Raw genomic sequence first — 13,710 nt, 5'->3', positions numbered from 1 at the left:
TTCTGTAGTTCATGCTCATTTGCTCTCTGGCCTTGCAAATCCCAGCAGATTCCCATACCACTAATGGCTGTGTTTAGGCTGAGGTCCAGATCTCAGCTTTGGACTGTGGGGTTCAAGCAAAGGGTGGGCTCAAAAGAAAGAAGAGGCCAGAGAGACACCCAAACCAGCAGTTGCCATTGCAGAAAAGGTTTCAAAGCACTTCTTCAGAAGAGCCAATATCCCACCATCATCTGTGCTGCCATCCTGAGGCAATGTCTGTGCTTGTCAGGTAAACAATCATAGAATTGTTCGGTTGGAAGAGACCCTCAGGATCATCAAGTCCAATCATAACCCAACTCTGGCACTGCCCCATGTCCTGAGAACTTCATCTCCGTGTCTGTTCAACCCCTCCAGGGATGGTGACTCCAGCACTGCCCTGGGCAGCCTGTTCCAATGCCCGACAGCCCTTTTTGTGAAGAAATTGTCCCCAAGATCCAATCTCAACCTCCCCTAGTGCAACTTGAGGCCAGGCAATTTGAGAATGGGATGCTGCCCCCACTGCCTGCCAAGGGGGGCACCTTTGGTGGATTGGCTGCCGTAATTTCTCAGCGAGGGGGAAGCACATACCAGGGACAGGGGAAAACTTCTCTGGTGCTCCCAGAGCTCTGATGTTGCCTCTCTCCGCATGGAGCAACAGCAAGCTCATTGCTCAGGAATATCTCGGTCTCTCAGACGTATGAGCAGGCATTGGCAGTAGGGTCTGTGCTTATCCAGTCTGCTCTGCGAGCCCTGCAGTAGTGTGCCCATGATGGCAGGGATGGAGCTGTTCCTGAGCGTGTGTGGCATCTTCTCATGCGATGAAACCTCTCGCTACCACTGACAGTGAGCACGGCCAGGGGAACAGACTCGGCAGTGCCTCCTCACTGTCCTTTTTCATACCCCAGCACACTGCAGTGAGTATTAAAGTGTTGGGCTGTCTCTGGACTGTAAAGCTCAGCTTCAGATTTGCTGTAAAAGCAGTGACTATTTTCTGAGAGCACCTCGCAAGAAAATGCGACTCCATAAAACCCAGTAATTCTCATTGCTCTGGGAGGTGATTTGTGCCAAGCTGTGAAGTAAAGGCACTGTCAGAGATGTGAAGGGTCTGCAGTCGCTGTCAGCAGAGGGAGCGCATTGTGGGGCGTGTGCCAGTTTATATATATGTGGTGCTATTTCTGATGGTTACCATGGCAACACTCGCGCCCTGTGATATATGTTCTGCCTTGTGAAGTACAAACACACAGAGGTGCTTGGATGTGAATTTCCAAAGCGAAGCCTCCGGTACTCCCCCATTTCTTCATGTGCACCCTGGCTCTTGCCACAGACCCTCATCCTCCGGTACCTGCTCCCGGTCCTGTGGTAACGGTCAGCATGCAAGGGAAGATGTTTCAGATATCTTTTTTTTGCCTTCTTTTCAGCAGTTTGCTCTTTAGCAGGATTTGGCCCCCACCCTCCATTCACAAAGCGAGGTAATGAGTTTGAGACCATTGCCTATTTCTGCCTGCAGCACAGACCTAGACATGCGCTGTCAAAGCAGAGGTGCCAGGGAGCTCTCTTGTACCCCTGCACAACAGTTCTTCCACAGACTCCAAAATCTGGCTAAGAAAAAATGTAATAAAGCACTGAGTCACCTTGCGGTGTCCTGAGTAAATGTGTCTTCAGGGAGTCCCATGGAACGAGGACGTAAAACCGGTGCGGTGTAAACTGCGCAGTGTGGTTTTGGAGATAGCACTGGGAGCACATGAAGCCCTGAGCCAAAGGAATGCGCACAGGCTGGATTGTCCCCTTGTTCTCCCGAACAAGACCTAGAAGAGACCCATGAAATCGGTGGCAAGCAGGTTTCAAAGCGGGCAAGGGGATGTGGTGCTTCAATCCACGTGCAGCTCAGCTGTGATTGGTGTTAATGCAGCATTGTCTGTGTTACACCGTTACTGATAATTGACTTATCATGCAATTATTATTAACCACACATGTTATCATTAGTCATGTTCTGTCAAGCTGTGTTATCTGACTGCTGATAATTAGTTTGCAAAGTTCTCTTCAAACCTGTGACTCCCCTCCACAGCATGTTTTTTGCAGAGATACTTGTTTGATCAAGTCATGAATTCTTAGTATGAACCTATATTTGCTGCATATTTTCCTCTTTTCCATCCCTTCTGTCACAAAAGGATAGTACATAAATGCACTCAATTATCATTAGATTAGAAATATTCCCTAAGCTGGCTGTTAGCGGGCAGTGATACTGACAAATAATGATCATTGGTCTCATGTCAACACAAGTGAAAGCAATTACTTTTCAACCATCTAACACCACAAAGGCAGATACAGGAAGAAACTACCAATTAAAGATGAAAATACTCAAGGTCAGGTATGTAGACTATGATTAAACTGATACTTAAGGAACAATTTTTCTTCTGCTATTTTGTTTAGCTCTTTCCCCGTGTTACTAAATCTCTGTAGCTGTTGGAAACACTTTGGTTGCAGATTTTGGTTCACTCCTACTTTATTCAGTCAGGCAGAAAGGGACCTGGGGGTACTAATTGACAGCAAGCTCAACAGAGCCAACAGTTTGCCCAGGTGGCCAAGAAGGCCAGTGGTGTCCTGTCCTGTATCAAAAAGAGCGTGGTCAGCAGGACAAGGGCAGTGATCCTTCCCCTGTGCTCTGCACTGGGGAGGCCACACCTGGAGTGTTGTGTTCGGTTCTGGGCCCCTCAGGTCAGGAAAGAGATTGAAGTGCTGGAGCGGGTCCAGAGAAGAGCAACAAGACTGGGGAAGGGACTTGAACACAAGACCTATGGGGAGAGGCTGAGGGAGCTGGGCTTGTTCAGTCTGGAGCAGAGGAGGCTTAGAGGTGAGCTCAGCACTCTCTAGAACGACCTGAAGGGCAGTTCTAGCCAGGTGGGGGTTGGGCTCTTCTCCCAGGCAGTCAGCAATAGGACAAGGGGGCATGGGCTTCAACTCTGCCAGGGGAAATTTAGGCTGGAGATTAGAAAGCAATTCTGTGCAGAGAGAGTGGTCAGACATTGGAATGGCTGCCCAGGGAGGTGCTGGACTCACCAGCCCTGGAGGTTTTTAAACTGAGATTGGCCATGGCACTTAGTGCCATGATCTGGTCAATGGACTGGAGTTGGACCAAGTGTTGGACTTGATGATCTCTGAGGTCTTTTCCAACCCAGTCGATTCTGTGTGTGATTATTGGACTCGTGTTTTTAGAGTGAGTTGGTTGCCTGGACTCTAGGGGTAATACTCATCTTCTCAAATCCTAAATGCATCAGGCAAGCACTGGTGCATCAGCACTCAGACATAATTGTATTTTGTCTGCTGCTCTTCACACTGTCCTTGTTTACAACAAAGCAATGCTTCCCCAGACCATGATTCCTTTGCTCAGGAATCTCCTCCTTGTCTCCTCGCACATCCCAAACTCTGTTTTGTCTGTGTAACACGAGCACAACCCCACATCCTTTCAGGGAAGAACACTGAATTTATGCACTTCTAAATAAGAAATGTTGTTCCCAGCCATGTGAATCAGATTTTGAGCAGCAGGAGTGGAAGGCGTGAGGTGTCCATGGCTTCTCCGAACAATAATTCTCTTGACTCATGTTTCTGAAACAGCTGCTGTCTCAGAGGCAGAACCATCTACCAATTTATTTGACTCAGGGCATCAAGACAAACCCACAGAGTCTTGTGAAGAAGAGGGGAATATTGGAGTTACCGACCAGCAGAGAATGTGGCATTTACATCCCAAACACAGAGGTTCTGGGCAAGGAGACGGAAGCACAGGAGCTTTTCCTGAGTTCTTGGACTGGAAATCTTGGATTCCTGGTTTTCTCTTACTCATGCTCTTCATGTGATAATTCATGGTTCATTAGAGTCTCTGCCAGTTTGCTTAGTGCATCCTGAGGAGTGATGCAGCGCTTCCATATCCAAGTTTCTTTAGCGTGGGTACTGTCTAGTCCTAGGAAATTATTATTACTAGTTTATTAATATTTCTGAAAAAAACTTTATCTACTGCTTCAGTTTAAGAGTCTTTCCAATAATTAAGGGATTGAAGCATGTGTCATAAGAGGAGAGGCTGAGAGAGCTGAGTGACGGCTCCGAGGGGTTCAGCAGTGTGTTTAAATACCTCGTGCCAGGGGGAGCCCCACTCTTCATAGTGTTGCCAAGTGAAAGAGCAGGAGTCAATGGGCACAAACTGCAATAGATTTCCCTCTGCAGTGACTATTCCTGCAAACACGAGCTGTTTAGCGGTGGCCTTGCCGTTCTTGGCTCCTCCCTGTACACCTTGGTCATCTTTCAGTTTTATAGGCTCCCTGGTAGGTTTCTGGCTTCTGGAAAAGGCTTTATTATTAGTTTTTATGGTTTTCAGAATATTGCTTCTTAAAACCTTTTTTGGCCTTACCATGACTGGATTTTGTGCTGTTTTGTGTTTTTCTCATTTGGACGCAATTTCCACTTTCCTAAGAATGTCATTTTACTCCTAATGGTCCCCATTACTGTGCTATTTAACCATGAGAGCTCTTTTCTGGTGCTTTTTATAGGTGATATATTTTCATTCTAAGCCCCTAATATGTTTTCTTTATGTAATTTCCTTGCCACCTGCAAGCAGTTTATCTTTTTGGCGGCTGCTTTTAATTTAAGTTTAGCAAGTGCTTTGTTCTGTCTTTGGATGGGATAAATCACCTTCCAGAATGCCTATTAACACAGTCAATTTGGATTACACACCTAGCTTTCAAATGAGGGTGATTTTAGCCCATGAATCCCTGCTGTGTGTGACCTGCCCCATTCCTAATATTAAAAAACAATAGCTGTTTTCTTGCCTGGAAACTGCAGCACTGTGTAGGACTCCAGCTGAAAAACTGAGCTAGTCTTCTTTCATTTCACCACCTTCACATAGTACTGCTTAGTTTCTTCGCAAGTGTGTTTAATTAGTTGCATGAATAAATAAGTATTTTATGTTAAAGGTCTTTGAAAAACCACCTGTGTGACTTTTTGTTTACCCAGTAACTGATACTGAGGGTCCTCAGTGTTCTGTTAAAAATGAACAAAAGTTTCCATTTGAGCTTGGTACATCCACGGAAGTAATTCTGCTTTGTCAGCCGTACGTTACCGTAACAGCAAGGAGAGCATCGTCACCAAGAACCCAGATGACCCAGTAGCAGCTTCCTTCATTGTTGGTGGTTTATACTGATTATTTTGAATTTACAAGTGTACTTAATGTGACAAAATATTTGAGGCTGTGAATGGCACATAGGGACTAGTGGGGCAAGTACCAACTTGTAGGGCATAGCCTTGGCAGGTGCCATTCGATACATTCAGTGCTTGCTCAGCACAGGTGGAAATGCAGGGGAACTGATGAAGCTTTGTCCCCTTTGTCCCTTCCAGAACATCCACCTGGTGGCCAAGTGGCTGAGCTCCTTGGAGAAGAAGCTGGAGCAGCACAGCGAGGGCAGCCACCAGGATTTCCGTGTCTTCATCAGCGCGGAGCCGGCACCCTCCCCTGAGAGCCACATCATTCCCCAGGGCATCCTGGAGAACTCCATCAAAATCACCAGCGAGGCCCCGACCGGGATGCATGCAAACCTGCACAAAGCCCTCGACAACTTCAACCAGGTAGGAACACAGCCGGGCTCACACTGGGGACCGACCGACAGGTCACCTTGGAGCTGCTGGAGCCGTGTGGAGAGGGTGATGTCCATGGGCATTGACGCTGCAGATGTGCGAGTCCATTGGTGCTGTGTAGTCTTTGGATCCGACAACCCTCTCCTCTTTTCTCCAGGAGCTGGGCACAGATCTGTTTCCAAGCATTGATTTTCCCAAGAGAGGACTCAGGTAACCCTGATTGACCTCTGTCTTGCAAGAGGTCACAGGATACCGGACAACTTTGAGTGCACCCTCAGTGAGTTTGCAGACAACACCAAGCTGGGTGGGAGTGTTGATCTGCTGGAGGATGGGAAGGCCATACAGAGGGATCTGGACCGGCTGGATTGTTGGGCTGAGGCCAGTTGTCTGAGGTTCAACAAGGCCCAGTGCCGGGTCTCGCACTTGGGTCACAGCAACCCCATGAATGCTGCAGGCTGGGGAAGAGTGGATGGAAAATGCCTGGAGGAAAAGGACCTGGGGGTGTTGGTGACAGTGGCTGAACGTGAGCCAGTGTGTGCCCAGGTGGCCACCAGCGTCCTGGCTGGTACCAGCACTGGTGTGACCAGCAGGACCAGGGCAGCATCTGTCCCTGTGCTGGGCGCTGGGGAGGCCAAACCTCAAATCCTGGGGTCAGTTTTGGGCCCCTCACGCCAAGAAAGGCCTTGAGGTGCTGGAGCGAGTTGAGAGAAGGGAACGGAGCTGGTGAGGGGCTGGAGCACAAGTGTGATGGGAGCGGCTGAGGGACCTGGGGGATTCATCAGGAGAACAGGAGGTGAGGGGAGACCTTCTGATCTCTGAACTGCCTGGAAGGAGCTTGGAGCCAGGGGGGTCAGGCTCTGCTCCCCAAGAACAAGCATCAGGAGCAGAGGAAACGGCCTCAAGTTGCGCCAGGGGAGGTTGAGGTTGGATCTGGGGAACAATTTCTTCTCCAGAGGGCTGTGGGGCATTGGAACAGGCTGCCCAGGGCAGTGCTGGAGTCACCATCCCTGGAGGGTTGAACAGACGCGGAGATGAGGTTCTTAGGACATGGGTTAGTGGTGGACTTGGCAGTGTGAGGTTAACTATTGAACTCAATGATCTTGAGGGTCTCTTCCAGCCAAAATATTTCTATGATTCTGCCCAGTTTAATAATTTTGTCATAAAGGTATGATCCTTAGAAAGGCTATTTTCTTATAGAATCAAACTTCTGAATGCAGCATTTGGTAGACTTTTGTCATGTTTTGACTTGATTTCTGTGTCTGTGTCATTCCTTTTTGCACTGGCAAAAGACATATTACATCTAACACCCAAAGACATGGAGAGGCCAGCAGGTTAAATGTTGCTTTTTTTGCCCTTCTTTTGAGCCAGGGTTAGAAGTTCAGAACTGCTGATGTGGTCACACCCCACATCACTCTGCAGAGCAGTGTGGAGGGACTTGATGCTGTGTGCTCAAAGGCCATTCAGCTCCAACCTTGCTGACATCAGGTGTTGTAAATTAGAACTGAAATCTCCATGCGGGGAGGGCTTGCTTTGCCAGACAAGGCTATCTTGAGAACTGCTGGCCCACAGAAGAATAGCTGATGGCAGATTGCTCGTTGCTTGTATTGCATGGTGACCACGTACACACGCTCCTGTTCCAGCAGCCGCTGTCCCCGCTCTTTGGAACTGCATCTGAGCCTTGTGCAGGGCACACAACAACAGAGCACGTAAAAACGATGGGAAATATTTTCTTGGCGCTGCAGAGAGCAGAGATCAGCATTAGAGCTGTAACGCAGTGATGGAACAAGCCAGCTTTGTGGCCTCCCTTGGTGGCTCTGGGCACCGTGGGGCAGGGGCCGTGTGCCGTTGTCCCCAGGGAGCAGCCACGTGTCACCGCACCGGAGCCTCGTGCGTCTCACTGCTGCAGGCAGCCGTGCTTCTGCTGACCCCGTTCTCTGCATGACACAAAAGGCTGAGGGCTAACATCCCACATTTACGGTGATACCTTTCCTAAAGACACAGGCCATCACGTTCTGCCGCCCTGAGCGCTCGTTACCTTCATTCACCGTTACCTCAGCACACCAGCCTCTCACAGCAAGACCCTGGCTGTTAAACCTGCACAACCAGAAGGGCCTGGAGGAACTACCACCCCTCATACTGCCGTTTTGGATCACTTGTGCTGACGTTACTGTGGCCTCTCCATTCTGACGACGACTGTGCTGGGAATACACAGGGCAAACCTGGCAGGATTGCTTTCTTTTCTCTCCATACAGCCTCCTGTCATTTGGGACCAGGCAAGAGCAACCCCAGCCTGTTGTGAACGCCAGGCCCTGGTCCATGGGGCAGAGAAATGGGGGTAGCTCAGAACAATTTCTGCCCTGAGACATTGGTATGGAGGGAATCGGGAGTGTGAGAGCTCATGTTGCTGAGCGGGTGAGGCGGGGAGGCACCACACAGCATTATTTTGAGTAGTCAGGGAAGATTATTCTGTTTTTATCTACTGTCATTCATCCTCTTGAACTCCACAAAATGTCCTGGAGAGAAAGGGAGGGGAGAACCTTTGTCCCAAGTAACATTTTCATCCTGCCTCTGCTCATTTCAATCACATAATAATTAGCATTTTCTAAATTGCTCTTATCAGAAATCCTGGAGTGAGTGGGTAGGGTCCTTTTACACCTCATTTCCCTGCTTTATACAGAATGGATGTTCAAATTTAGCTTTCAGCTGAAAGCTACAAAGAAGAACTGTTATTCTGTGCAGGGAATGTTGTTCTGCTTTGTAGCTGAGGAAGAATGCACAACTGGAGAGGCCGAATGTGACCGAGCTGTATTCTAACTTCATGTTCATTCACACAGGCTCCCCTTGAAGTCCGGGGACATTTTCTAAAATGAGAAAGGTGCTCAGCACATATTTGATTCAGTTCTTCATCAGGTTTCTGATAATGAAGGAAGCTCAGAGTGCTGTCTCATCAAAGGGAAAACACGGTTTGGGATGTTCTTGATCATCTTATGCACTCAGTCAACATCTTGCACACTTTAGAGTGATGGGTTCCCTATTTCCAGCACAGACTCTAGACTCTGTTATGCTCCCCAGCTGAGCAGGGGTCAAATATTGTATTTTTTAAGATAAAGACGGCTTCCCCTTGGTGCCAGCTTGCTGAAACCTCATTCCCAGCACTGCTCAGAGTTCTTTGGAGACCTGTTCCCTTTGCTCGTGTTCATTGACTGAACGACTCAGGCTCCAGCCTCTCCACCTCCGACACCACAGTTCTGCTTATTTGTTCGTAGATATTCGAACTTTAAGCGTCACCAGGAAGAAGGGAAAGGAAGCACCCATTGCTGTGCTGACTTTAAAGGGCTGCATTAGATTGTTTTTTTGCAAATGTTTGATCTCCCCTGCTTGGATTTTCAGCAGTTTCCCGCATCTCTGCCCTGGTGTGCTGCTCAAAGTCATGGTGTCAGTAAATGAGCTGCTGCAGCTCCCACCAGGGCTGGCTTTGTGCAGAGACCTCTCTGCGATAACCCCCTGCGGCTCAGCGAAATGCTGCCCCGTGGAAACCTTTTGTATTTGAGGGGCAGGATGGACTTCAGTTCTGCCAGGCACAGTGTCCTCGGCAGGAGCCTCCTGCGGAGCCGTGGTCCAGATCCCACTGCTGCCACGTTTGTCCTGTCTGGTGCCTCTTTCCATGTCTCTCATGGGATGTGGGGCACGTGCAGGTGATGGGGCATTGGATGGGTGCACTAATTATAGAGTCATAGAATCAGTTTGATTGGAAGAGACCCTTAAGATAGTCCAACTGTAACCTGACTCTTGTATTAACCCATGTCGCTAAGAGCCTCATCTACACATTTAAACCCCTCCAGGGATGGTGACTCCAGCCCTGCCCTGGGCAGCCTGTTCCAATGCCCCACAGCCCTTTGGGGAAGAAATTGTTCCCCAGATCCAACCTCAACCTCCCCTGGCGCAACTTGAGGCCGTTTTATCTCATCCCATCACTTGCTACTTGGGAGAAGGGACCAACCCCCTCCATGCTCCAAGCTCCTTTCAGGCAGTTCAGAGAGCGATGTTTCCCCTCAGCTCCTGTTCTCCAGGCCTGTCAGTATGTGTTCCTGTACGAAGCTGCTTTGAGTTGGGAAAGAAAATATTAATTCAGAAATATGCATCATAATTTGCCAGTGAATTTGGAATGCAAAGGCACTAACTTAGAAGATTAGCAAATGGGTCTGTTACGCAGAAATGAACTGACTGGGCAAATCAGTTCACTCTTGTCCACTGTCTGGTGTATTTGGGAGACCCTGAGAGCCGCTGAGCCTGAGGGCAGTGTGAATTTACACACCCTGCCTCTCTGCCTGTATTGCAGGACACGCTGGAGATGTGCACCCGGGAGAACGAGTTCAAGAGCATCCTCTTTGCCCTCTGCTATTTCCATGCTGCCGTGGCAGAAAGGCGCAAATTTGGCCCCCAAGGCTGGAACCGTTCCTACCCCTTCAACACTGGCGACCTCACTATCTCGGTGAACGTGCTGTATAATTACCTCGAGGCCAGCACAAAGGTACGTAACTCAGACCAGAAATGGGCTGGCTTGTGCTGAAACTACTGGGAAGTCTCCTTAAATGCCATTTCCTTGGTGGTTTTGGTTTTATAACTTCACAGTTTGTTAAACCTCTGTGGCGAAATCAGAAGCTTCAGTGCCACTCACATCTGTAGCAGCTCACAAACCACAGCAAATAGTGCCTGTGGTCTTTATTCTTTGAAAATACATAGCGGTCTTTAGTTTAGCAGAGCTTAGAACAAATTTGCATTTCAGTGGGAAGCTGCACAGAAATCTCTGCTGTGATCCAGTTTTTCTTGGGCAGGATTTAACTTCTATCTAATTCTTGTTTACTTGTTAACTGAGCCGGTGAAGTGGAGGCACCGACTGTGCAGATTGGGGCTCAGTGTGGTTCCACAGCACAGCTGGTGGAGCTCCGGCTGTCCCAACTCCTTCACACCCTCCTGCTTTATTCTTCAGGTCCCATACGATGATTTACGCTACCTCTTTGGTGAGATTATGTACGGAGGTCACATCACAGATGACTGGGACAGGCGGCTTTGCAAAACCTACCTGGAAGAATTTATTAAGCCCGAAATGCTGGAGGGAGAGTTCCTCCTTGCTCCAGGATTCCCCCTCCCAGGGAACTTGGACTATAATGGCTATCATCAGGTAAGCTCTTTGTTTTCTGGCATTGTTTATACACATAACCATAATGTCTTCCATAACTGCTCTGTAATCTGTCTTAGGAGGCAATGAATAGGACTGCAGTGTTTCAACACACCTCCTGTTATTTCCCATTATCTTTTTTTCTGTAGATGTTTCAGCATTCCCTTGGATGAACCAAGTCTAATGATAATTTGCTACTTCATCATGGGCTCATTCTGTTCATGCATGAATAGAACAACTGTATCGGTTCTTGAGACTTGAGTGGGGCTCCTGGAAAATTACATCCGCATACTGTTTGCTAAAATGGCGCTTTCAAGCTCCTTTTATCATCAGTTTTGATGAGAAATACTGACGGGTCTTGTTGATCTACTTACTGATCTCATCTGTTCTTTGTACACAAATGCAGTTGCAGAGATAGGCGCATTAGGCTGGTTTTATTCATTAAACTTTACTACTGGAAGCTAAATTCTCACAAGAGATTTCAGGATATTATGCTGAAATGCACAGTGGATAATTGCTAGAGAAGGTCCAGGCCTGAGATATGTAGCCAAGGCAAACTTTGGCAATTACTGAGTTTTCATAGCAGGAGCAGCAGCAGTTCTGTAAACAATCATACGTTCCTCTCTGCCATCAGTTCGCTGGCGCTCCAGCCACATGCAGAGTTAGATCAGCCTGGGATTACTTACTCAGATGGGTGATAATTCCAGCACTGCAAACTCTACAGGCAGAGTGGCCCCGGCTCTGTATCTAACCTGAACCTGAATTTCTCTGTACAGTACATAGATGATGCTCTGCCTCCAGAGTCTCCTTATCTGTATGGCCTCCATCCCAATGCTGAGATTGGCTTCCTCACCCAGACCTCCGAGAAGCTCTTCCGCACCATGCTGGAGATGCAGCCCCGGGACACCAGCGTGGGCGAAGGAGGAGTGGGGACCAGGGACGAAACGGTGAGAGCAGTAGAGGAAGAAGCTGTTGAATTTTGATACCCATCTCATTCATAAGTAGCCTTGTCTAGCTCAGATTTCTCTCACAACTGCTTATTATAATCTGTTCCGCCTTTGCTGGATACAAATTGAGTGTCTAAAACCCCTAGCTTCATATTATGCAGAACATCACTGTGGTGGGATGTCACTGGAGTATTGTCAGTGATAGAACAGTGGGTTTTAATTACCCCCTGAACTGCAGTGCCTTCATTATCACCCTGTGAAGAGACTGCAAATAAACCTTCTGTGACCTCCGCTGTCTCTGAGCCACTGGTCCCTGTGCCCCGTGCTGTGATGTACATACCAATGGGTCCCCGAGCACATCATCTGGCAGCTACAATGTGCCACCCAGAGCTCACCCCACCTCTTGCTGCTGCCATCAGGTCCCACCCAGCTCCCAGGGGCCTTGTAACTCCTTATTGCCAGCTGAACTCCTTCGCTGCGGCTACGTACCAGACTGATCTCAGCCCTTCCTCTCGAAACTCACAGCTCGTTAAAATCTGGCCTGAGCATCCATAACAGAATCTGAAACCAGCCAACACTTGCTCTGTTGTTTATTTCTGCAGTCTTAAGCTCCCAGCTCTGTGTTTCAGGCTTTGCAAATTAATGAATGCCTAATAGAAATGTTCTATGAAGTCTGTGGTTTCACACACGCTTCCTTTGGCTCGGTGTGGAGCTGGGGAACTTGCTGCCTTCTCCTAAGGGGCTCTTGCAAGTGCTCAGTTTTCAGTTTGTACTGGAATTTGAGGTGTGGGTAACAATCCAGAGGTAGCAAAGCCCAAGGAGGTGCTCACAGGTAGGCAGTGTAAGCACATCTGTCCTCCCAGTCCTTTTGCTATTGAAATACAATTAGACTCCTTGGCCAGAGAAGCAAAATGATCAGCGAGTGATCCAACAGTGGTATCACAGGGCACAGCCACCCTGCAACCTCCTGGTGACAGTCAGGAAAACTGTCAAAGGAGCACAGGAGTCCTCATGGTTTTCATGATCTCTCTCAGAAGCAAAGTGGCCCAAAATAAACCTGATTGTAACCACATCGCACTGCGCTGCCCCTGGGGGACTCCCACGGCTGATTTTCTTCTGGAGGTGAACTCTCCCATTATCTGAGCTATAACTGGCACTGGCTGTATCCCTTCCTTTTGGTCCTTGAATGAGTGATTTAACAGTTGTCTCTTAGCTCGTCTGTTTGAGGGTTTCTAGCACAGGGTGGCTTTAGGGAGCTTGCAGGGAGATGGTGAGCCTCTCTTTTTCCTGAGGCTGTGACAAGTCCAGTTATTCCCACAGGTTTCTGGGGCCACATTACAGAAAATGAGCTGTAGTTGTTGTGAAAAAATCAGAGCCAAAGAGATTTGCAGGGGAATTTGAAATTAGAGAATATTTCTATACCGGACCTGAGGTGCAACTGAAGAGTTTTTCCAGATGAGCTTTAGCTTTAGCCACATAGCTGATTGCAATAACGACCTCTTGGTGACGTCTGACGTGTGTGGAGGGTTTGAAAGAGCAGCAATGGGAGGAAATTGGAGTACAGAGTCCAAAATGTGAATGTTGGTGGGCATGGCAATAAAATCACCCTGGGTCGCCTCTGCCACCTGCACACCCAGATTTGCACATCAGATCATAGAATTGTGACTGTGCATTCTGCGTTCCTGAAAAATCCCCAAGAAGCAGAAGATTCCAGCACAGAAGTCAAGTGTTTTATGAGAAACTTCTATACCAAGCTGCCTAACAGTCCACATAACCATGAAGGATACAGCTGATCCTGTGAAGATGAGGGGCTTCACGCCTTGTTGTCAACCAGAAAGGTTTTTATCTGATTTATATACTTTTTAGACACTGGAAACATCCTGTTCCATTGGAGCTTTCCCTGTTTAGTGTTTAGAGATATAAAGTTTCCAAATCAAGCTGTGATAG

General features: G+C 48.2%; 1 protein-coding gene across 1 annotated transcript in view; it reads left to right on the top strand.

The window, feature by feature from the left end:
• Positions 1-13,710, top strand: part of LOC139825441 (dynein axonemal heavy chain 9-like) — a 180,910-nt gene that overhangs the window by 150,835 nt on the left and 16,365 nt on the right. The window contains exons 54-57 of the mRNA XM_071816790.1: positions 5,401-5,628; positions 9,977-10,168; positions 10,628-10,819; positions 11,593-11,763. Coding sequence (XP_071672891.1) covers positions 5,401-5,628; positions 9,977-10,168; positions 10,628-10,819; positions 11,593-11,763 — 783 coding nt within the window. The remainder of the gene's footprint in view (positions 1-5,400; positions 5,629-9,976; positions 10,169-10,627; positions 10,820-11,592; positions 11,764-13,710) is intronic.

Source organism: Patagioenas fasciata, chromosome 18 (genome assembly GCF_037038585.1).
Source record: "Patagioenas fasciata isolate bPatFas1 chromosome 18, bPatFas1.hap1, whole genome shotgun sequence".
In the NCBI taxonomy this organism is placed as follows: Eukaryota; Metazoa; Chordata; class Aves; order Columbiformes; family Columbidae; genus Patagioenas; species Patagioenas fasciata.
Note: the sequence above shows the minus strand (reverse complement) of the source record. Positions and strands in the feature narration are given on the sequence as shown.